The 23941-nt window shown below is 47.2% G+C and overlaps 3 protein-coding genes and 1 long non-coding RNA gene across 4 annotated transcripts; 2 read left to right on the top strand and 2 right to left on the bottom strand.

Moving 5' to 3' along the window:
• Positions 1-9477: 9477 nt before the first annotated feature.
• On the top strand, positions 9478-10964 carry LOC120684930 (4-hydroxy-2-oxovalerate aldolase-like). Its single transcript, XM_039966791.1, has one exon. It carries the CDS (start codon positions 9620-9622, stop codon positions 10658-10660), a length of 1041 nt encoding a protein of 346 aa, XP_039822725.1. The 5' UTR covers positions 9478-9619; the 3' UTR covers positions 10661-10964.
• A 235-nt stretch (positions 10965-11199) lies between these two features.
• Positions 11200-14273, top strand: LOC120684948 (rhodanese-like domain-containing protein 14, chloroplastic). Its single transcript, XM_039966805.1, has 6 exons — positions 11200-11492; positions 11586-11632; positions 11893-11985; positions 12378-12516; positions 12597-12699; positions 13930-14273. The coding sequence occupies exons 1-6, from the start codon at positions 11309-11311 to the stop codon at positions 14045-14047; spliced, it is 684 nt and encodes a 227-aa protein (XP_039822739.1). The 5' UTR covers positions 11200-11308; the 3' UTR covers positions 14048-14273.
• Positions 14274-14510: 237 nt separating this feature from the next.
• LOC120684939 (ras-related protein RABA3-like) lies at positions 14511-16508 on the bottom strand. Its single transcript, XM_039966798.1, has 2 exons — positions 16241-16508; positions 14511-15249 (listed from the first exon to the last, which is right to left on the bottom strand). Exons 1-2 carry the CDS (start codon positions 16501-16503, stop codon positions 14769-14771), a joined length of 744 nt encoding a protein of 247 aa, XP_039822732.1. The 5' UTR covers positions 16504-16508; the 3' UTR covers positions 14511-14768.
• A 4590-nt stretch (positions 16509-21098) lies between these two features.
• On the bottom strand, positions 21099-23941 carry LOC120684925. Its single transcript, XR_005679418.1, has 2 exons — positions 23203-23941; positions 21099-22003 (listed from the first exon to the last, which is right to left on the bottom strand). It is a non-coding gene; the product is annotated as an uncharacterized LOC120684925 (long non-coding RNA).

Below are 23941 nucleotides of genomic sequence, written 5' to 3'. Positions count from 1 at the left end.
GAGCAGTACTCATTGCCAAAAGAGTGGAAGGAGCATGATTTTGGCAGTCATGTAGCAGAAGACGCACGAAATCAGGAGTGGGAGTACAGATGCAATGAGGTAGTGCAAGGTGCAACATATCCAAACATTGAAGCCGTAAAAGATGCTGTGAGACTATGGGCAATATCATTGAAAAGAGAATTCAGAGTCGTAAAGTCTGGCAGTAAAGAATATGAGGTGAAGTGTGTGAATAATGGATGTCCATGACGAGTACATGCATTCAAGGGAAAATGGAAGTCGAACTGAAAATGTTCCATTGTGACAGAGCACACTTATTTGCTGTCAGAAGTTCTTCCCTCGCATCGCAATATATCATGCGACTTTGTTGCAAAGCAAATGTATGGGTTTATTATGGACAACCTAAATTATGAGCAAAAAATGATTGTTCGACACATTGAGCAGACTTACCAGTACACCATTAGTTATTTGAAGGCATGGCGGGCTAAACAAAGGGTGTTCGAGATGCGGTTCGGCACATACAAGGCATCATATGATAACCTATCTCGTATGTTATCTCAGGTTGCTGCTAGAAATTTTGGAAGCTTTTATGACACATACCTCGTACCAGCCGTGACTAGGGGCAAAAAATTATGCAACGAGGCTTCTTTTGCATAGGTGCTTGTATTAGAGCATTTCAGTGTTGTCTTCCGGTGATCTGCATTGATGGCACATTTCTGACTGGAAGGTATAAAGGTTAGATACTCACCGCATTCGGGGTAGATTGCAACAACCAAATAGTTCCGCTCGCATTTGCATTTATTGAGAATGAGAACTTAGACAGTTGGTATTGGTTTCTTGAACGAGTGAAGGTTCATGTTGTTGCTGCACGTCCAGATGTGTGCCTTATTAGTGATAGGCATGCAGGTCTGCTGCAATCAATACTGAAATTGCAATGTGGAACTGCGACAACGCCTCCATTGTGGCCCGATGTCCAAAACAGGTGGTGTATTAGGTATATGGGTGCAAACTTCTATGACCACTTCAAGAACAAGGATCTTAAGAATCTGTTTAAGAGGTTGTGCACCCAAAATCAACAGAGAAAATTCAATGCATTATGGCAGATGCTTGATCAGTTGACTGCAGAGCTAGTGAAGGTAAGGGCATCAGGAGCAGGCACGAGTCAGGCTGCAGAGGCTAGGGATTCAATTGAGAAGCCATTTTCACACTGGATTCGAGGTGCACCTAAGGAGAAATGGTCATTCTTTTATGATACCAACGGAATACGGTATGGTATTCAGACAACGAACCATGCAGAGTGTTTCAATATGGTTATGCGTTCTTGTCGTGCCTTTTCTCTTGTGGGAATTGTTGAGTTCATCATGTATGGGTGTATAAAGTATTTCAGAGAGCGTTACACGGCTGCAAGCATAAACATCAGCAACCCCCAAATTCAGTTTTGCAAAAGAGTGACACAATATATGCAAGAGAAGATTGAAAAGGCCAAACTGCACCGCGTCATATCGACAGGTACAATGGAGCATAGATTTGAGGTTCTATGCAAGGATAGAACTGGTCGTGGTATCCGTAGAGATAGGGTGGTACAGGAGAGTTTGATTACAGTAGATGGCAAAGCCTTCTGCTCCTGCATGAAGCCTAAGTTATTGCATTTGCCATGCTCTCATCTCATTGCGGCATGTGCAGAGTCTGGGTTGCAGCTAGGAGTATTTGTTTCACCTTACTTCAGCAAGGAAGCAGCTGTATCCATCTGGGGACATGAGATATACGGGATTGGAATAGTGGGGCCTTTCATTCAGGATAATGAGAATAAGATGTTTATTCCTGATCCAGCCACTAAGAAAGGCAAATGCCGTCGTCAGACACTTCGTATTCGGAATGGTATGGACGAGTCCGAAGCAAGCATGGCACAAAAACATTGCAGCCAATGTGGAGCATTGGGTCACAAGTACAAGAAGTGTCCTCAGAATGCACTTCACGATGCTGCTGATGTCGGTCCTTCCGGAAATCCCAGAGATGGAGCACCTCCTACGTTCAGACGACCATCGGCGAGAATTGCTCGTGGAAGACATTCGGTGTCATGATCCACAATTGTATTTCATTATTTGTAATATGTAGTAATGAAATATTGCAGGTATGTAATGAAATATTATTGTACCTATGTGTCCAGTTTGTATGAAACATATATGTACCTATGTGTTCTCATATATTTTTGAATGCAGGTATGGAGATGGACTCCTTGCTAGACCCAGTTATCGACTCGAGCCACAGGTCTTACTTTGCAGCAGTTGAGCACCGAGCCCTGGAGGTGCTACGTCCTCGTCCACCTGGGGAGGCGATCTCTATACACCACGATTGGTGTGACAGGTATGTAATGAATTATTATTGTTTATCACATATGTATTCGTCGGTATTTCTTTGTTTCGACAATTTTGTTTATTGCAGGTTACGTGAGGCCGGTCTACTGACTCTGAGCCATCTTGTCGAGGTTGGGCCTATTCAGCTCGACCGATCCCTCCTGACGGCGCTCGTTGACAGATGGAGGCCGGAGACACACACGTTCCACCTCCCGTGTGGGGAGATGACTCCTACGCTGCAGGACGTGGCCTACCTCCTCGGCCTCCCTATCGTCGGGGAGGCTGTAGGTCCGCGTGTGGTGGCAGCCTCGTGGAAGGATGACCTGGAGGCCCGTTTTGCCCTGGTTTACCGCGTCGAAGAAGCAGGTCCGATCAACCCGCACCCGCGAGCAGCAGGTCCTTCGAAGACCTGGTTCCTACAGTTTACAGTACATATTCATTCCATATTTAAATTTAATTGTTACAATTCACATGTTCCATTGTCAGTTGAATTAATTAATATTAATTGTTTATGCAGCCTGCCCTGTTGGCTGCGGATGCCGACGAGTACAGTGTGACCAGATCGCTGGAGGCGTACCTACTTTGGTTGTTTGGTTACATCATGTTCAACAACACTCATGGCAACTCGGTCGATAGGATTCTCCTTCCGTATGCACGGGAGATTGCGGATGGGGACGAGGACGTACTGCCCTACAGCTGGGGTGAGGCGGTACTTACAGCCACTTACCGTGGACTCTGCGACGGCTGCATGAAGACACATGGGAACGCTATCCTGGCAGGGTGCCCACTACTGCTACAACTTTGGTCGTACGAGAGGCTAGCCGTTGGTCGGCCCATGGTCAGCCATGAGCCTTACCACGGGGGCATGTACGGCGACGAGGAGGACGAGAGGCCCACTATGGGAACTATCTGGATCTGGTGTCAGGTACGTTCGCAACAAATCTAATTTTGTTATTCATTGTTATATGATGCATTAGCGCACTTTTAATTTTACTTATTCGGAATGCAGAGGTCTTGGGCGCATGCGCAGGTTAAACGCGCATATCCTGAGTTTGTTTCGGAGCTCGACATGCTGACGCCCGAGGACGTTGTCTGGGAGCCTTACAGCCCAGAGGCTGTGGCTACCCGTGCACCAGCAGGCCTGTCTTCGCACTGCTCCGCGAATGCGAGCATGTGGCATACTACCGCCGTCCTGGTTTATGACATCGCGGTTGAGGCATATTGCCCATGGAGAGTCAGGAGACAGTTTGGGCAGCGCCAGGAGTTTCCGGTGCCCACCGCGTTGGAGCGTGTCAGTCGCCAGGACCACAGGTAATTATGAATGAACTCGGCTCATACATTCGTGTCGAATCTAACGATTCTTCGTGGTCCACTTTTGTAGGTTGTCAAGGAGTGGCTTGCCGTGCTCTGATGATTGGCTCACCAAGATACAGCCGTGGGTGGACCAATGGGAACAGGCAGACGAGCACTTGGTCCATCCAACAGGACCACACACAGACATCTCCTTTATGGCTTACCTCACCTGGTACTTACCCCGGACTCGGGCTCGTCTAGTTTATGTTGACACTTACCCGCAGGCACACCAGGCGAGGCCTCAGGATGGCTATGCCCGACACCACGTGGAGGCACTAGCTGGCGCGGTGAGTCTTTTGATCATATTTGCATATATATGTTAATATTCATAAGATAATTCATGTGTTTCTAACTGTTCCTTTACTGAATGGATGCAGTTTCGCCTTTGCAATATGATGGAGACGGACTGCTCGACTTACCTGACGAGGATACGTGCCGGATCCCCAATGACCCAGTTTGAGCAGACACAGGCATGGTCGAGGCAGCGTGACCAGTTGCGTCAGGTAGTGCACAACTTGGGAAGCCGTGTGCAGTACGAAGACAGCCACGGGTCGTCCCAGGCCTCGTCCTCGTTCCCGTGTCCGTCGACCGTGCACGGGCCGACGTCACAGTTCTTCCCAAGTGCAGGTAACGTACATATCTCTTTAAAATTAGATCAAGTGTTCCTATATATTTACTAATATCACAAACAGGATATGATCCAGCTACTGCGTTCGGCCATACTGGAATGTTTAGAGGGACAGCACCAGTTGGCGGACCGTATCCAGGGATGGTACCGGGGCCACAGATACCGGACTACACATGTTAGTTTATGTTTCGTATTTCGGTTTCTACATGTCATGACGAAAGACACGAGGGAACGCTAACATCCGCATTTTATGCGTAGGATTCTACCCCGATGCGGGCGCCGGACCTTCTTCTTCCTCCTTTCGACCAGATAATGAGGGTTTCACCTTAGACGACCTCGACAGCTTGACTCCAGAAGAGCCTGCCGCGCAAGGTGACCTCGATGTCTTGGGGTATTCACAGCTTGGAGGAGTACCACTTGGGATCTCTTAGCAGCAGACACCGCAGCCCCATGCGCGTCCTGAGCGACAGGTGAGGTCTCCGGATGTTCTCACCTACTCCGAGGGCCATGTCCGTGCCCAGCAGAGGGCTAAGAGTGTCCGACGCCCTAGGGGTGGTTAGATATATGTGATGTTTGTATCTCTGATGTTTATTTGTAATGAGATAGCTGTGGACCGCTTATTTGTATCCGATGTTTATGATTGTACTAGTTTACTTGTCATTTATTTCTATAGATACTATTGATGTGAACTTGTTATGTTTGTGGGTTCCATAATGCTCGTGAAATAAGGGAAGTTCTTGCGAATTTTTTCCGTGATTTAATGAAGGACAAGTTAGGTGCGGTAGGAGTTAGCGGCCGAGATCCTGCCGACGATGATGATGACTACACGGTCGAATAGCTCAAAATAGGAACTATAGTGTATCTAGGCGCGATCGACCGAGCGGCAGCAATTCAGTGCTGCGAGTCAGCATGCACAGAGATGCATCGAGTAGTCATTTCGAGAATCGAATCTAGCCTTTTCAGTGTTAGGTCATCTAGCCTCTTCATTGTGTTGTCATGTAGGCTTTTTAGGTGCATTTACACTCCACACTCCGGGTATCAGACCATTGTGCGCCTATAAATACTCCGAAGTTTGTGAACTCCCATCAGCACTCAAACACCAAAGCTCATTGTATACCCAATGTCTGGAGGTGGGTCTAGCGGGAAGAATTACTACGGTTTTGGGAAAGGAAAAGGGGGAAGAAAGGGAGACCCCATAATATGGGAGGGGCCTCTTGGACCTGATTCCTTTCCGGAACCAGTGTTTGAGTTTCCGCCACAGCAAAAGAGTGAATTTACTAATGAAACTCCTCTTCGACAATACGATAACCATAGAGAACCGTGGCCAAAATGCAGATATGGTGAGAACTGCTTAGTGCAGATGTGCACCGACGGGATGGATGGCGGTCGGCGTTTCTTTAAATGTCCACACGCATGGGTAATACTTGGTTGTTTCATTTATTTTTCTTCAATGAGACACCTTATATGAAATTTATTTTGCAGTCTTCTGATGCTCCAGAAAACTATGGTTTTACTAGATGGGTCGATCCTGCACCAATTGATTCTGTTCAGGAGTTCATCGAGTACCTCCAGATAAAGATCTTTGATCTGGAATGTAAGGTGAACCATTATGAGGAAGTGAGCGAGGGTAACAAAGACGACGAAGTTGATGATACCAGCAATGCTGTCGGCTCACAGGATGAACCATGCACTATTCCTTACTGCAACTGCCCTTGTCACAAGAAGAAGGGCCCTGCGCCTCCGGCACCACCGCCTGCACCACATGCAATGGGTGGATACTGCGGAGAAGGCTCAACGCAGTTTGCTACGTGGGGGTACGGCTACTAGGACTACCCTAGTGCTAGTGACATGCTGCATCGTTGTGTTTGTTCTGTTTTTTTAAATTACCTAAGGCATGTTAGGTTAGTCCGGAATCTGTTTACCGTAGTTTGCAACGGGTTCTGCCATGCCACTGCATGTGTGATGTGTGTTTCTTTATCGTTGTATTATGATGTAAAATTTGATGGTTCACATTATGTAATGTATTTCTTAGTTTTTATTTCTTATTGTTATATTAATTAAATGTGTGCTTTTTAGTATTGTAGTGACATGAAAAGCTCCCAGGGCCATGTCCGTGCCCAGTAGAGGGCTAAGAGGGTCCGACGCCCTAGGGGTGGTTAGTTATATCTGATGTTTGTATCTCTGATGTTTATTTGTAATGAGATAGCTGTGGACCGCTTATTTATACACTTCAACGTTCGCCTCTGATCACTCTCGTATTTTCCATTACATACAATAGATGGTATGTTTATACTTCGATGTTCCATTACGACTAAGTACGATTCAAACTCGACATTATGTACATGTCCAGTGAATGCAAAGTTAGGTACGAGATATACATACAAGCATAATACAACATTAACAATACTAAATGCGAATACATCTTAAACCGATGAACATCATATGTTATAGATCATGATATGAAATCATCTAAGTCGTCATCCCAGTTGACAGATGGTGGTGCTGCAGGTGGTGTAGTATGGCTCGACGAACCTCTTGGCTTTTTATTTCTCTCTTTTCTGGATCTACATTCATGTACAAGGGGAGGAACATCATGTGTTGGAGGCCATGGTTTGGGGGGCATGAAGTCATCCATATCGTCATCCCAGTTAACACAAGTTTGTGCTGCAGGTGGTGCAACATGACTTGATGAACCTCTTGCCTTTCCCTTTGTCTCTTTTCTGATTCTAGGTTCATGTAAAGGGGGAGGAACATCATGTGTTGGAGGCCATGGTTTGGGGGGCATGAAGTCATCCATGTCGTCATCCCAGTTAACACAAGTTGGTGGTTGAGGTGCTGCAGCATGACTCGACGAACCTCCGGGCATCTGTTCTTGCGCAGGCCTAGTACTATCACCCGAAGATCTTATCCACCTCCTTCGTCTAGTTTGCGGCATAAGTCCACCGAATATACATACCAATTTACGAAAATTTGGCATCGTTTTGTTAATCAACTACGTGTCCTCGGGGTAATCCTAGCATATAATTAAAAAATAATGTTACTGTTTCATAAATATGGATTCGAAATGATGGACGGGATTACAACTGAATGAGAGTTATCTTAATGTGCATCTCATACACCTCTGGCCGCATCCATATCTTACAAGAACTTTATAAGAATCCAATGATATTAGGATGATTCGCTAGTTCACATACTCTTATATCTTCCGACGTTCTAGCAGGTGTCCCTTTACATCTTGCGTCGTAATACCTCGAAATAATGTGAAATCTTTAAACTCTACTACTTCGGATAACACCATCTCTATCGTACCATCCGCTAACGGATCCAACTTCTTACTGATAACAAGATGGGTCATGATATCAAGTATTATACTAGATTTTTCTTCGGTCCATGAAAATCCTCCGCAATTGGAGGCAGCCATTGCCTTATGCTGCAATATCAATAAGGTACTTTCATAATTCTATTCTAATTCATAATTAATTTAAAAACAAGTCTGTAATAGTACTGAAATTGTAATACTAAATGAGTGTTCTAAAGCACCAAATCTAATTCAGCTAATCTGCTAATTAAATTAAATTATCATACAATATCAATGGATTCATACGGAAGTTACCGGTAGATCACAAGTACGCAATTTGGCAGAGCTTCGCCGCTTTTCTTCTCCTCACCCCTCTCTTTTTTCCTGAAATTTTAGGCTGTAATGACAAAGGGAATGGCGGCATATGGCGGCCAGGTCTAATGACAAAGGGAATGGCGGCATATGGCGGCCAGGGCTTATATAGGGGGAAGGGATCCTGTCGCCCCCCAACGGACGACAGGCCCCTGTCGCCCGTTGGGGGGGCGACAGGCCCCCCTTTTTTTTCCAGGGACCTCGTTGCAAATTTAAAAAAAAATTACACTTAGAGCCTGTCGTCCTATGGGGGGCGACCGGGGGTATTTTTGAAATTTTTCAAAATGGACATATATTTTTGAAATTTTGATTTTTTAAAAATATAAAAAAGAAAAAAGTTCGTCAGCGAGCGGGTGGGCTATTGGGCTGTTGTTTTGTTAATGGGCTTCATGGACTGCTAGGCGACCAGATAAATTCGGTAACAGTTCGGTACTTCGGTTTATCGAAGTCCAGAACCGAAAATACCTCGGTAATTTCGGTACCTGAGAAGTCGGAACCGAACTTGGAACCAAATTGTTTGGTTTTGGTAAAATCGGTTTGGTTCTCGGTAAAATCGGTTCGGTTTTTGGTTTTTCATGCTCAGGCTGAGAGTGGAGGGTTCCTCGCCTGCCGGTGCCAAGTAAGCGGTTTCCCAAACGATGGAAGCGTTAGGCCCGTTTGCGTTTTGGGAGAATTGAAAAGACGTCATTACAATTCTTCCAGTTTAAAAATACGCCATTGAAATTTATCTAATTGAAAAAATGTCATTACAATTCTTCCTCTACCACAACCACATTATTTTGTACATCTCCCTGTACGTACACGGAAGATGTACAGAATGGCGTGGCTGTGCTAGATGGAGAATTGTAATGACGTTTTTCTAATTAGATGAATTTCAATGGCGTATCTCCAATATGAGAAAATTGTACTGGCCTCTTCCAATTCTCCCTTGCGTTTTAAGCGGTTTGAAGAAGGATAATGCTAGGATGTAAATCAGACGTTAAGTGGATGACGTATGAAATATGATGTTAATATTGTGGTGAAAATTTTTTATAATGCACAATTCCAACCCTGATTTGATCAGAGGAACTCTGTTGAGTGTTGTTCACTTCGATTATGCGTGCACCTTTTTGATTAGGTCCTTTTCGTAATGACGGGGATCATATTTCGGTATCCTTATCAGAAAAATAAACTAGAAGCACAAGGGTCTATTAAAACTGCAAGTACCAAAGGACTCAGCGTTATTTTGTCCTAAATTTTAAAAACGACTAAGAAAAATGGAGCAACTACGATGCAGTCTCATAACTAAATTGCAGAGATGTACTCCGATTACAAAAATGCACTTCCTCTCGCAATCCAACCAAGCAGAGATGTTACTCGAAAAAAAAAGATCCAACGCCAACAACAACTTGAAAGTGTTGCTGTTTTATGAATTTCCCCAACGGCAACCACGGTCTTACCGTCGTCAAGCCAGGGCAGCAGAGTAAAAAAAAAACAGGGCCGCAGAGTCACACAGCACGTGACACGACACTCGCACAGTCACGCTCTCACGCGGCACTCGGCAGTCGCGGATCCCCGAAAGCCGAAGCCAAACCACCCACCGAGCTCCGCCGCCGCCCGCCGACGGCCTCGCTCGCGATGGCCGCCGCATCCGCATCCGCCTCCCTCTCCCACCTCCTCCTAGCGCCCAGACGCAGAACGCATCCAAACCCTTCGCATCACTCCTCCCGCCCCATCACCACCGCGCTGCCCCGCCGCAGGCTCCCCGCCCCCGCGATCTCGGCCGCGGCTTCCGACCTCCTCTCCCCCGCGCCCTCCCTCAAGTCCCGCCTCGCCTCCGGGGACACCCTCTACGGCCTCTTCCTCCTGTCCTTCTCGCCCACCCTCGCCGAGCTCGCCGCCCTCGCCGGCTACGACTACGTCGTCGTCGACATGGAGCACGGGCCGGGCGGGATCCCCGAGGCGCTCGCCTGCCTCCGCGCGCTCGACGCCGCGCGGACCCCCGCCGTGCTCCGCCTCCCGGAGGCCAGCGCCGTCTGGGCCAAGAAGGCGCTCGACCTCGGCCCTGCGGGCCTCATGCTCCCCGCCGTCGAGTCCCCCGCCGCCGCCGCCGAGGCGGTCTCCCACTGCCGCTACCCGCCGCGCGGCGTCCGCGGCGCCGCGCACCCCATCGTCCGCGCCTCAGCCTACGGCCTCGACGACTCCTACCTCTCCCGCTGCGAGGACGACACGCTCATCATCTGCCAGGTCGAGACCGCCGCCGGGATCGCGGAGGTCGAGGCTATCGCCGCCGTCGACGGCGTGGACGTTGTGCAGATGGGCCCGCTCGACCTGTCCGCCAGCATGGGCTATCTCTGGGATCCCGGTAACAGGAAGGTGCGGGCGGCGCTGAGGGAGGCTGAGAGGAAGGTGCTAGAGGCCAGGAAGAAGAAGGTGGCGGCGGCCGCGGGTGGCAATGCTGCTTACTTGGGCGGATTTGCAATGCAGAATGACCCACCTGAGCAGCTCAAGCTCAGGGGTTACCATATGGTGGCTGGTGCTGTCGACATTGGGATGTTCCGGAAGGCGGCATTGGATGATGTCAAGCGGTTCCGGGAGGCAGTGATGGAGATCGGGGAGGAGGATGATGAGGAGGAAGAGAAGGGAGAGAAGGAAAATGATGGGTACTGGAGTGAGTGAGCAGAGCAGAGCAAAGCTGAGCTGAAGGCATGGCAGGATGCTTACTCTAAAAAGCGTGGCAGGAAACTCGTTATGGTGTTTTTATCTGGTGATGTTATTTCTGTTCTGAATTGAGGGTTTAAGCGATCTTAGGGAGCATCGGCATCTGCGGATTTAGATGTAGTTTTCTTTAGTTCTTCATTTGAATTTCAGGCGAACTGTCTGTTTGGGCATCCTAGTATTCCCATTTGTAGGATGGAACTTGGAACTGGTGGCTACCAATAAACAGCTGAATTTTGCAGAAATGCTGCTGCCTTTTTTGTTCTTTCATTCTCTGCACATCAAGAGAAGGTTAAATCTTTTTAGCCGAACATTTGAAATTGTATCAAGGGATGAGAAACGCAGAGGTAAGTATTTTCCAGATTGTTGGTGTGGTGGGGCCAGGACAAGCCACACGCCCAGAGTCCAGATTGTCGATCTCAGCTCTTGCTCAACCTCCACCACTAGTTCAGATATGCACCGATCCAAAACCATTGGGTCCTTTGGACATTTCTGCTTCTAAAAAGAATATCTCTTTCCAGTAACAGGATGCAGCCTAGGACTTAGAGGAAGCTAAGCCGTCTTCTAATTCTCTCGGGTCCTCGAAAGCTGTTGTTCCTCCTTTCTCTCATGCCCACAATGCTCGCAGCCAGCTCTTTACGGAATCTCGCTTGCTCATCAAGGTTATCATCCTGTTCAGAATACACATCTGGCAATTCCTGGCGTCCCATAGAGGCTGCAAAACTCCACAGGACATATTCTGTGAGCTCGATTCGTATAAGCTGTGCTGCTACTAAGCCTGCGAAGACACCTGGTAATTCTCTACATTTTTTGGTTGATACAAACTGTTAGTTGTCCAGATCTTCATGATTTTCTTTGGTCCATATCCTGCCTGTTTTCCTTATAGCTGAAGTAGAGTGGAAAGTTAAGCGGCAACTCCTAGCAGAAAAGCGGGTAACTTGCATCACTTTACCTGTTATTATCTTTAAGTTTGTTATATGAAATACTTAACCTATGTTTTAAAAGAAATAGATTATATATGAAATAGGCGTTACTTTGTAATTTATTGGAATCTATCTACCTTGTTCTGTTCATCTGTTGATTCATTTTTTATAAGCATTAATTCATTTGTTAGTTCACTGTTGGCTCGTGGTCAGTCTTCTATGCTTAGCACTTTACATTTATACTGGTGGTGGTGTTGCTTATTGTTGCAGGTACGCAGTGTTGATGTGAAGGAAGCACTGCGCCTTCAGAAGGAGAACAACTTTGTGATTCTTGATGTCAGACCAGAAGCAGAGTTTAAAGAGGTATCCTGTAGTCAGTATTTCTAGTTTTCATGCCACAATTTCTGCTCCGAGGTTTAGGGCAATCACATCATTGCATTGCCACATAGTACAGCCATTTCTGCCATTTTCTTAGCCACATAGTACAGCCATTTCTGCCATTTTCTTAGCCACATAGTACAGCCCTTTCTGCCATTTTCTTGGGCCGAACTATGATCTTTAGGGAAATTAATTTGTATCAGAGGTCACATACTGGATAGATAGTACTAACTGCTAACTGAATATAGGTTCTGCCAATGTGAAGTTTGTTCCTGTATATTTCGTGCTGCCTCATGCCATAAAGCTCGAAGTTCATTGCCAGAGGATCATTAAATTTGAAGCAGTGGATATATTTTATGCATTTTATTCTTATGCAGGCTCATCCACCTGGCGCCATCAATGTACAAATATACAGATTAATAAAGGAATGGACGGCATGGGATATTGCAAGGCGTGCAGCATTTGCGTTCTTCGGCATATTTGCTGGAACAGAAGAGAATCCTGAGTTCATACAAAGTATGATAGCAAGTGCTGTTGCTGCAGTTTGATTACTTGTAAATGGTATGGAAGTCAGCAGCTAATGTTATGCTGTGCAGGTGTTGACACGAAAATTGGTAAAGATGCAAAGATAATTGTGGCATGTTCTACAGGAGGGACACTAAAGCCTACACAAAATTTTCCTGATGGAAAGCAATCTCGGTATGTTGTGTAATTAGCACTACAAGTTTGACAGGTTCCGTAGCACGTGTAATCAATTATTCTCATGTGTATATCCTCTCAATAAAATTGATTACTCTCCAAGAGAATGAAATTAAGAGGCTATTGGAAAATACTATTGATGGATGGATACATCATTATTTCATCTGTAAATGCATGGTAAGAGTGGATCAAGCATCGATAGCATGTATGTGAAGGCAGTGAACATATTTGGTCAGCTGAAGGTCATGCAAACAATTTACAAGCTATACCATTTTGCACACGAGCACATATGGGTGCTAGGGCAAGTGTCGTAGTGTATAGGCTTCAGCTTTAGAATCCAAGGAGCCAATTTTATCTGTCTCCCAATTATGGGTAGTTCATTACTGGTGCTTTCAGCTGCTGGGCTTGTAGCATTTGAATTTTCACTAACTGCAAGCAATGGTACACCATACCTTCTTCGCCTGTTTAGATTTAGCGGGTATCTAACCTATTAATATTTACTTCAAAATTGAACTAAATCCCAAATACTCTTAGTGTGATCCTACCTTTTCAGACAAGACCTAGTTGTTTGGTAATTTAATCCTGAAGGAAAGAAAAGTAGTACGGGCAACTTGGTCCACACTACCAATTTGGAGGCTGTTGAGTTTATTTTTAAGCAAGTTCAAGTATGTCCATAACCATGCCGTTTAGGGATGAAAGTGGTAATCTGAACTCTTAGAATAAATTTAATATTTTAAAATAGATATGTATAAAATTTGATGGTGATCATTTCTTATATTATCAAGCATATTATTACAAATAAGAATAAAATTTTGCATAAATTATTTTATGCATTATTTGCTCCCTACAACAAAAAAAGGTGAAAAAAATACCGAATTTGTTTCCGAATCCATACCGAATTTTATATCTATCATTTGAGAAAATATAGGATGAATTTAAGGTTTACCTTTTATGAATCTTTACAAGCTCAATGCTCAAAACAAGAATACAAATTTGTATACAAGATTCTATATCCTATTTATTCGCAATCAAAGAAAAACGACCAAAAAACTGATTACCGAATAATTACCGTTTCCGACCGTTTTCATCCCTAATGCCGTTACACCCATTCATTTTACCATCCATCTTGTTTCTTCTGAAAGTGACTCGTTCAAAATATTTTGCTATTTTCTCAAGAGAAAGCATATATCAGCGTTCGACCTTATCCTCTGTTGTGGTTGACCTTGGCAGATCCCTGATAGCGGCTTACCTGCTGGTCCTCAATGGCTACAAAAATGTGTACCATCTGGAAGGAGGGCTTTACACATGGTTCAAGGAAGGCCTACCAGCTGCTGAAGGAGAAGAATAAGCAGGAGAGACCTATTTCTTGTTACGACACTGTTGTTCACATGCTGGAGTTGTGAGTTGTAATCATGCGCTTCACAGGATCTTAGATCGTTTCTCCCCCATTGAGATGTCTCATGTCGCCTTGGTTGCCCAACGTATTGGTGGTGTATGATGCTTGAGCATGACGGTATGATGACTATTAGCTTTGACCAATAAAAGTGAGCAGAAGCATAGTTCCTTTTGGTTCACGGGGTCTGCCTATTTTCTTCAGGTTATAAAGGCTGCTGAAAGATACTTTCTTTGTGTTTTGTATCTCGCTCACTCACGTTTTTCTAGTTTGTTTGTTGAATCTTCTTTCAAGATCTTAGTATTCTGGTTATAGGATGTAGTTTATGCCAAGTGTGCAGTAGCTTTGTTTATTTGCTATATTAGAGAATCTGGATCATGGTTTTCATTGATTGTGTTTAGAAGCTTGGAAGTTGCAGTGAAAAAACATAAAGGGCGATGGTTAAACCAGTGAACATACTTGTGAAAAAAACAGTGTTTGATGGCATAAATCTGCCTGTTTGCTTGGGAACTTCGAAAACAAAACAATTGATCAGGTACAATAGAACGTCTCGTACTTACTGGCTTTACAAGGTAGCATGCCTAAAAGACCAATAGTGTAATGATCTGTGATTTGTAAATGAAGCTCTTAAAAAAATAGTACTTTTGAAAGAACTACATCTGAGGTGAAAACGCCATCACGAGCAGGCGCACTGCGAGCTCTTCTTCATGGCGCTGGTCTCCATGATGGAGCCCAGGTCCACCGTTGTCCCCCTGAGCGACAGCACCTCGCCGCCGGCGCCGCCATCGCCCTGCTCGCCGCGCATCCGGCGTGCCTCGTCGAGCTCCAGCGCCCGGCGCGAGACGACGGCGAAGACCTCCTCGAGGAGCGTGAGGAAGGCGCGCTCCACGTTGTCCCCCGTGAGCGCGGACGCCTCGGAGAAGAAGAGCCCCTGCTCCTCGGCGAGGCGCGCGGCCTCGTCGGCCGCCACCTCGCGCCGCGCCGCGGGCATGTCGGCCTTGTTCCCGATGAGCGCCACGACGGTGGAGCCGTCGGCGTGCGCGCGGAGCTCCTCCACCCACCGCGGGACGTGCTCGAACGTGGCGCGCCGGGTCACGTCGTACACCACCATGGCGCCCAGCGCGCCGCGGTAGTAGGCGCTCGTCACCGCCCTGTACCTGCAACGCATCATCAAATTTAAAACGTTCTTTTGTTTTGTTTCACACACAGTACTAAAAATTTGGAACTTGAATTCCTTAAAAAATCCATATGCTTTATGCTTCCGCAAAAAAAAAAACGCTCATGAGCCATGACTACTCATGAGCATGCTCTGCAGGTTACAAGAGATTGAACAGAGGACAGGGTTGGGAGAAACGTTGAGGTGGCAAATGCCTAACTCGAAATCAAGCTAAGATAAGATTATTTTGAAATTCATACAATGGTCTGTCCAGTCTTTATCTCCAAATGAAATGGCGGTCCATTGAGAGATCACTTTCAGCGTGGCCGGCGAGGCTATTGATATGGTTACTGGCGGTCTGAAGAACATGGGCTCCTCAAATTGCAAACGTAGCTTTCAGCTGCTTTTAATTCTTGCATTATTGAACTCTGCCCACCAATGTGCATGCTTATCTTTTCACAAAGTTCCTTTTAAAACCTAATTTCCCGATAGGGATGGACATGTAGAAGACATCATCTCCTTCCTCAGAATCAGCCCCGTCGCGTCTGGATTAAGAACTCAATCCCATCTTCTTAATAGTTTTATCTGCCGGCTTTGACATCATGTCATCGGCTCACTGCCCTTCACGACTTGACCACCTTCCGAAGCAACTAAACCATAGGTTACCGAATCCCCTCTTCACAAGTTAAACACCTACTACGTACTAGACGGAATTCTGAAGTTATGCAGCATACACCTGTCACTGTCACACGCACAGCCTCATATTAGGTGGAGAAAAGCTCGGAAAAGTTCCAAAAGACAAAGCTTCACACGCAAACACGTACCGGAACCAAAAAATTCCTTAGAGTGCAATCCAAACGACGCGCGCGCCGCGGTTACGGCGCCTATCTACTCTGTCCTCGCGCGCTGCACGGCGCGCGAGCACGACGTGCCCACGTCTCGCCACCGCTGGACGACGGTCGAGGCACACCGCTCGCAAGAAGGCAGCATACCTCTCCTGGCCGGCGGTGTCCCAGATCTGCGCCTTGACGCGCTTGCGGTGGAGCGTGAGGGTGCGCGCCTGGAACTCCACCCCGATGGTGGACTTGGAGTCCAGCGCGAACTCGTCCCGCGTGAAGCGCGCCAGCAGCTGCGTCTTCCCCACCGCCGAGTCCCCCACCACCACCACCTTGAACACGTAGTCGATCTCCGCCTCCCCCTCCCCCTCCCACCGCGCCGCCTCCGCCGCTGCCGCCTCGTCTCCCCGCGCCACCATCTGACAGCCTGTTCGGCTGGACATAAAGCGCTGGCTGAAGTGGCTGATTTGCACTGCTTTTACTGTAGCTACAGTGACTCGAAGAGACTAGGGATGGATCTAAACATCCGAATTCTTAGAACAAATTTGATATTTTAAAATAGATATGCTTAAAATTTTATGCTAATCTTTTTTATATATTATCAAGCATATTATTACACATAAGAATAAAATTTTGTATAAATTTTTTTATGTATTATTTGCTCCCTACAATTAAAAAGGTGAAAAAAGATTCGTATCCGTATCCGATCCGTATTCGAATTTTTATATCTATTATTTGAGAATATATATGATAAATTTGAGGTTTAGTTTTTATGAATCTTTACAAGATCAATGTTAAATATAAGGCTATGAATTTACATAGTAAATTCTATATCTTATTTGTCCATAATCGAAGAAAAATGACCAAAAATCTGAGATTCGAATAGACATTCGAATCCATCCTTAGAAGAGACAACGGTCACCAGCCCCAGCCGCAGCTGGTACCAGCATCAGCAAACCGAACAGGGCGAGCCTGCTTCTTAGTTATCTGCCGATCACCTCCTGGTCCTCTTCTTGGCAACCCTGCTTCTTAGTTATCTGCCGAGCTCCGCTTCTTGGTTCTCGCGACCGACCATGCCGCCGTGACGGCGCGATCGGTGCCCGCGGCCACGAGAGGAGACGGCGAGAAGAGCCTGGCCAGGGACTGGAGCTGGGTCGGCTAGGCCCTGCCGGTCCACTTGTGTGGCATGGCATGTGGGAGAGCGGCGGGGGGGCAGCGCTTTTGGGGTTAGAGCTCTGCAGCTCGTGTCCCGTCCGCCACCGCCCGCGTGTCGCGCTTTCGGCAAGGATGGCTGCTGCGCAAAGGGCAGGCCGGCAGCCATCATCCTGCGCCGTGTTCACGGTGGCGCCTTTTGTCCCGGTCATCCCTCAGAGATGCCTGCATGCGTCGCCGTCTTTTCTCCTTTAGCCTTTCTTGCAGGGCTTGGAAGGCATCGACCCGACGCGGAGCACGAGTAGATGGCGCGACGTTGCTTTCTGCTCGAGGAAAAGTACTCCCCTAGTATCTCTGAACATTTGTTACTGCTCCTACTACTCCTACAGGCTACATGAAAGACCCTTTGCCTTTTCTCTTGCAACGGAAAAGAAAAAAACCAGAGGGTCAAACAAACCAGTAAACCACCATCAGGCGTGCGCATGCATTAGAAGTCAGAACTGTGCTGCTCGTGGAGAAAGGCCGGCCGGGAATCCTGCAGCTTGTACTGGTCTTGTACTGCCCTTTTGATATGTAGCGATACAAACTGACCTTCCATCCGTTCCGTTCCGTTCCGTTTAACGGAGACGTCAGCTGTTGGGCCAGCATTCTTTTTTCCCTGAAAGATCCGGAATGTTTCCGGTGTTAATTAATATAGGAAAATTTGTCCATCGCACAAAGCAGGAGGTTGAGGATTTTAATTGACCAGGACCAGCTCATCCAATCAGCCTTTGCATCGCACGGCCCGACCAGCAGAGAGAATTCCGAGATGCGATTGCCGTGAGAGCTTGACGAATCTCCAGGCTCTCCCTAAAGTATCGCGGCTGGATTCGATCAATTGGCGACGAGCGATCGGAGTTGTCGAGTCCCGGCCGTTGTGCGGACCGGGCCAACCGGCGGTGGTCCTGCACGGGAAGGAAGCCAAGAAATATCAGGTCCAATCCAGACCACGGTGGCGGTGCGCCATCGCGTCACGGATCAGAGCAGCTCCCACGATCAGGTCCCTGTCGCCGCTTTGCCGCCGCAGGCTACGCAGTCACGTTATCACGCCGCCTCGATTAGGCGATTTGCAATCCATCCATGGGCATATGATGCTGCACGTGTGGATTCATTTGTTAAGAGAAAAGGACAAGGGGACTATAGATGGTCAAATATGTTGTACGTCACGGCACGGCACGAACACGGTTGGACACGGTACGATTGAGCACGACAAGGCACGGCACGATAGCACGGCGGCCTATCGTTCCTGTGTCAGCCCTAGCCTGTTGAGCGGCGGCGGGTGCTAAAGGTGGGGGTGTCTATTCATCGCTTTGTGCGATTTGCCGTCGATACATCGCAGAAGCACTCGGCGCCACGCCCCCGCCTCCGCCGCCGCCTTCCGCCGCCACCGACACTAATCAGCTCGAACCCGCGCTCCCCCGCCCGGTGCCTGGCCCACGGCATGTCTCCCCGCCGCCCCCGGCCGGCGGCGTCCCCGCCGCCGACCGCCGCCGCCTGCAACCCGCCTCCGCCGCCGGGCTTCCCTGCCCCCCTTCCCCCTCTTCTAAGGCCGCCGGAGGCCACAGGACCCGGCAACCCGGAACTTGAAGGGTCCGAACCCCGGCCGGAGCTCGCCGGGGAAGATGAACAGGGCGCGTTGCGGTGCTTCTGCGGCAGCTTCGCTGCCACCCGCGCGCGCGATGAATAGCTTTCCCCGCTAAAGGTAGGGATGGGTGCCGTTGTCGGTGACAAAGGGCGGAGCCGCACAGGGAGGCCGTCGACATTGGAAAGGAGAGGTCGCTAGCGAAGGAGGCTGTCGGCGAGGAAAAGGAGAGGTCACACAGTGGATTCGTCGGTGGCCGAGGAGGCGAGGTCGCGAGTGGCGGTGCGGAGGGCGGGGGGGAGGGGGAGATGAGCGTGATGGGAGACAAAGAGAGAGAGGTCCGGGGAAGGGAGAAGGAGAGATTAAGATATGAGAGAACATATATATATAGCGCTATTCTACACTCTAGGTGTAGAATAGGATTTTACACCCAACCAACCCAAAACATCCAGCCAGCTAACCAACGAACCCGATAACCCCACCGCTCCGCCCCGTCCCCCACCTGTCCAGCTTCTTCCTTCACGAGCACGAGTTGCGAGCGGCGCGGAACGCCGCGAGCGACGAGTGCGAGACCTCCCTGGATCGGCGGCGCGTAGGGCCAGTGGGAGCTGCGGGTGCGCACGACGGCGACGACAGCAGAGCGCGGGGCTGGTGGGAGCTGCGGCGCGCGGGCCCCATCGACGGCGCGCAGGCCTGCAGCAGTCGCGACGATTCGTGAGCACGAGTCGCGAGCGCGCTCTGCGCAGCGAGCGGTGAGTGCGAGCCTTCTCCGAATCGACGGCGCACGGGCCAGGGGCAGCGGTAATCTGCAAAGAACGAGCCGCGAGTGCCAGCCTTCTCCGATTGCGCGCGGCGGCGGCGGCGGTGTGGCCAGTAGCAGCGGCGCGAAGAGTAGATGGGGGCGGAGCCTGCTGCAAGATGGGGCGGCGTGGGGGGAGGCAGCTGCGCAGCAGGCGGGATTGGCGGTGACGGGCCGGCCAACAAACTGCAGTGGAATAATTGACAGGCGCTCAAGCTTGATGATCTCGTTGAAGCAAGCCGTGGCAGCGGGAGGTGCAAGCTCTCAGAGAGCCGGATGCTCGAGGACCCGCGGGTGGTGGTGACGCGGTCTGCACGAACCTGCTGCTCGGTAGCCGGCGGTGGGACCTGCTTGTGTGTGGGGGGGGGGGGAGTGGGGAGTGAGCAGCGGCGGCGTGTGCCGCCATGCCGAGGCCGCAAGGAGGCTGTAATAGGGTGAGCAGATTTGGGGGTAGAAAATTACTAAAACATTCGACTTCTCCTTTCAGTAATTGAGCTATTCCACCTCCAGATGTAACTTCTCTCCGTGTGTTTTGCCGTGTTGAGTTCAGTAGTTTATAGCATGATTTTTGGTTTTGTTCTTAGTCATCGATTGCTGGTTCAGTAGTTTAGTATTTTTTCAATAGTTCAAAAAAACATTAGATGTTGCATATGATGAGTTCTACAGAGTATATATCAAGCTTGTTGGTTTTCCTATCAAGAAAGAATAGGACAAGGAAGAATAGACAACAATTCAATTACTTGTTCGAGGGGGTCACAATGCGAAAGTTGTGCTAGAACGGCAGGGGAATGAAGGGCCTGCACCATTGTTGAATTCAATGATTCAAAATACTGAACTACCGCATTTACGAAGTACTGAGTTGACATGCATAAGCATAAATGGATCCGCATAAAAAATATTGAGTAATTGCTGGTACACCATTGTTGAACGTAAAAAATCATGTAAGAAAATAACAAAATTACTGAACGTATATAATACTAAATAACTGAAGAAATTACTACAAATTGCATAAAATACTAAACTACAAATTGCATAAAATACTGAATAGGCGTTCTCGATTGCTGGATCCAAACATCAGCTGAATAGTTTTTTCTAAGTCTCTCAGTAAGTGAATCAAAACACAGGGGTTATATATACATCCAAAAATACTGAAATCATAGAAAATCATCCCATCCCCCCCTTCAAATTTGTAATAATTACTGGCCTGCGTGGAATACTAACTAACTGGATCTATATTGATTACTGAATGAATACTAACTAACTGGATCTATATTGATTACTGAATCTACGTATGCATATGTATTACTGGATCTGTATATAAAAAGTACTGAATAATTGGATCTCATTTTGTTGAATCCATCCAATGTAAAAAACGGTGTAGGTGAAAAAGTCTCGAGTCACCAAAAAATGTGAACAGAAAATTACTGTATGTACATAAAGAATACTGAATAACTGGATCTCTCTATTACTGAATCCAAGCATGTACAGGGGTGTTACTAGAAAATAATGATTCACCAGCAACACCAGAGAAATAATGGAGAAGTGCATACTGCAGAAATAAAAAGGCTTCTATGGATTACTGAATCCAAACATATACATGTATTGTCCAGGCTACACATATGTACAAATATTAGTCACAATTAACTGTATCATGCCGCCTTCAAAAAAAATCTTAAAAATACAATTGAGGCCTCTTAGTCTTCACTTGGAACCCCCTCCCTTGTGAAGTCCAGTACTATCACTATCATGTGCATGAGGTGATAGAGTTGGAAAAGGGTGTCATGCCACATGAACCTGCCACTAGTAAAACTTTGAAAAGATCATTGACAAAAACGGAGCAAGACCCGCAGGATACTGAATTATCGGGTTACTGCTTTACTGAGAATAACTAGAGTGCTACATAGCATTACTGGTTTACAAAGAATTACTGAAAAATAAGCAAGAAATTCTAGGGAATTCAGAGATTACTGATATTTGTAAATATTACTGGATTACTGAACACATACCGTAAGCGAGGGCGGTAGGGTGACCATACCCCATATCCAACAGAATTGAGGTTTAGTTCTTTATCATCAAGCATCAGTAATAAAAAAAATACTGGGCTACCTACGAAACCTAAAAAATTACTGATACTAAATCCTAACAAAAGCTACTAGCCTAACTACCTAACATTGAGCACTGTTTAGAGCATAAAAAATATTCAGTAATCACCAATAAAAATGGGGTGATTTTGAGTATTAAACATTACTCATGTTGTTCTCACCTCAATTTGTTAGCGTCGTTGCTTACTTAACGACTAGCTTGATGGGATCAACGTGTCTTCATTTCCAATATACCCCAAGAAAACCTAGAACATATATATGGAACAAAAATTGCGTAGATGATTTAGTAATTAGTCTATTCAAACTATGTTGAGTATCTGGCTCTAGATGATTCATGAGATGATTGAGCTCATTAGTTTTGGTTACTGAGCTCTATTTCAATCTCGTGTAGTTCGATAGCCTAGTATTTCATTACTGAACTACTAGTTCGATAGTCTAGTATTTCATTACTGAACTACTAAACTACCTACTCAGTTCACATCATCAGTGCTCGGAATCGGAAAAAAATACTGGTCTAACAACTAAACCTAATAAATTACTGATACTACTGGCCTAACTACTCAATTTTGAGCATCAACATTCAATAATTTCCGATAAAACAGTAGTGTTGGGAATATTACTTAGTCTTAGCAAAACAAGCCTTTGTATTGCTAAACTAGCAAAAAAAATTACTGACACTAGATGCTAAATATAACTACTATACTAACTCATGTGTTTGAGTTGGTAGTTTATGGCATGGAAATCAGTATCTTGCTTTAGATGGTTCAGTAAATAGCCTATTCAAACTATGTTGAGTTACTAAATATAAAAAATTGCACGAGTTCAGTAATTTTTTTAGTTCCTGTAGTTTTCGTGATTGAGCTCTATTCAATCTCATCTATTCAACCTCATGTAGTTTAGTAGTCTAGTATTTCGTTGTTTGATCCAGTAGTCCAGTAGTAGCTACTGAAGTACTGTACTAACTCAAAGCACAGCAATGACCGAAAATTACTGATCCTAGACTAAAGTATTGAGCCTAAAGTAAGCAATAAAAAGAATAATTATGCTTGCATTAACAAAATTACTGAACTGAAAAAAATAAAAATACTTACAGAACTACTAGACTAACTACTCGATTCATATATCATCAGTGCTTAGCAATAAAAAAAACTAGACTAACTACTAAATCTAACAAATTACTGATACTAAATCCTAACAAAACTACTGGCCTAACTAGCAAACGTTGAGTGTGGTTTAGAGCATCGAAATATTCAGTAATAAATTAAAATGGGCATGTGATTTTGGATATTGAGCATTACGCTCACTATTCCCACTAATTTGTCAGTGTCGCTGCGACCAGTTTGATGGAATCAGCGTGTTCATTTTCAATTGAGCATACATATAGATATGAATTCCAGATTAGAGGATTGCAAAAATTAGAAAAATGATGCGGTGTGATGCTCACCGGAGTACCACGTGAAGGATCAGGACGCTTCTTTAACCTGCTGCTCGTCAGAACCATGCAGGGGACGGACGGCGCAGAGTAGGGATGCTTTCAGGCAGCATTCCCACAGATCGAGGTGCAAGGGTCAAATTCAAAAGGATGGGGGAGAACGCCGGCATCTGGAAACCCGCTCGGTGCGCGAAGGGCCCAGGCGGGTGTGTGGAGACCACGGCGGCCGCTCGCCCCGCCGCACTCCTTCACCGGTGCCGCACCCCCGGCCGCTCGAGGACGCCGACGAGCAGCCTCCGCACCACGCCGCTCAATGCCGCCGCAGCCACGCTATGCTGCTCGCCGCCGCTGCAGCCTCTGCGCCCCGCTTGCCGCTTCCGCTTCCGCAAATGTGATTGTGAGCCCAAATGTGGTTGAGGGTCGAGGTGAGGGGGCATTGGAGCAGTGGAAGGCGAATTAATTTTAAGCGCATGTGTGGTGGAGGATCGGGGGTGAGGGGGATGGGAGCGCAAGACTTACCACGCCGGCGAAGCCTCGGCGAGCGCGGACCCGCGAATGAAGCAAAATGCGGCGAGGGGCAACGCGCGGAATCCCTCCCTCGCGGCAACGCTTCCTCCACCCCTGCTTGCTCCGCTCCTGCTTGCTCCGCCCCACGGAATCGATGCCGGCGGACAAGGCGGCGCGGCGATGCGTAGGCGCGGCGGAATCAACGAGGGGCGAGGCGGCGGCGCGGCGGAAGCAAAAAGAAACG

This window comes from Panicum virgatum, chromosome 2K, assembly GCF_016808335.1.
Source record: "Panicum virgatum strain AP13 chromosome 2K, P.virgatum_v5, whole genome shotgun sequence".
NCBI classification, from domain to species: Eukaryota; Viridiplantae; Streptophyta; class Magnoliopsida; order Poales; family Poaceae; genus Panicum; species Panicum virgatum.
The sequence above is the reverse complement of the archived record's forward strand: the minus strand, read 5'-3'. Positions and strand labels throughout refer to the sequence as shown.

Coding starts and splice junctions, on each gene's coding strand:
- LOC120684930 (XM_039966791.1), top strand. CDS start 9,620: ATGGCCGCCGCATCCGCATCCGCCTCCCTCTCCCACCTCCTCCTAGCG.
- LOC120684948 (XM_039966805.1), top strand. CDS start 11,309: ATGCCCACAATGCTCGCAGCCAGCTCTTTACGGAATCTCGCTTGCTCA. Junction 11,633..11,892: donor AACTCCTAGCAGAAAAGCGG/GTAACTTGCATC, acceptor TTATTGTTGCAG/GTACGCAGTGTTGATGTGAA. Junction 11,986..12,377: donor CAGAAGCAGAGTTTAAAGAG/GTATCCTGTAGT, acceptor ATTCTTATGCAG/GCTCATCCACCTGGCGCCAT.
- LOC120684939 (XM_039966798.1), bottom strand. CDS start 16,503: ATGGTGGCGCGGGGAGACGAGGCGGCAGCGGCGGAGGCGGCGCGGTGG. Junction 15,250..16,240: donor GACACCGCCGGCCAGGAGAG/GTATGCTGCCTT, acceptor GATGCGTTGCAG/GTACAGGGCGGTGACGAGCG.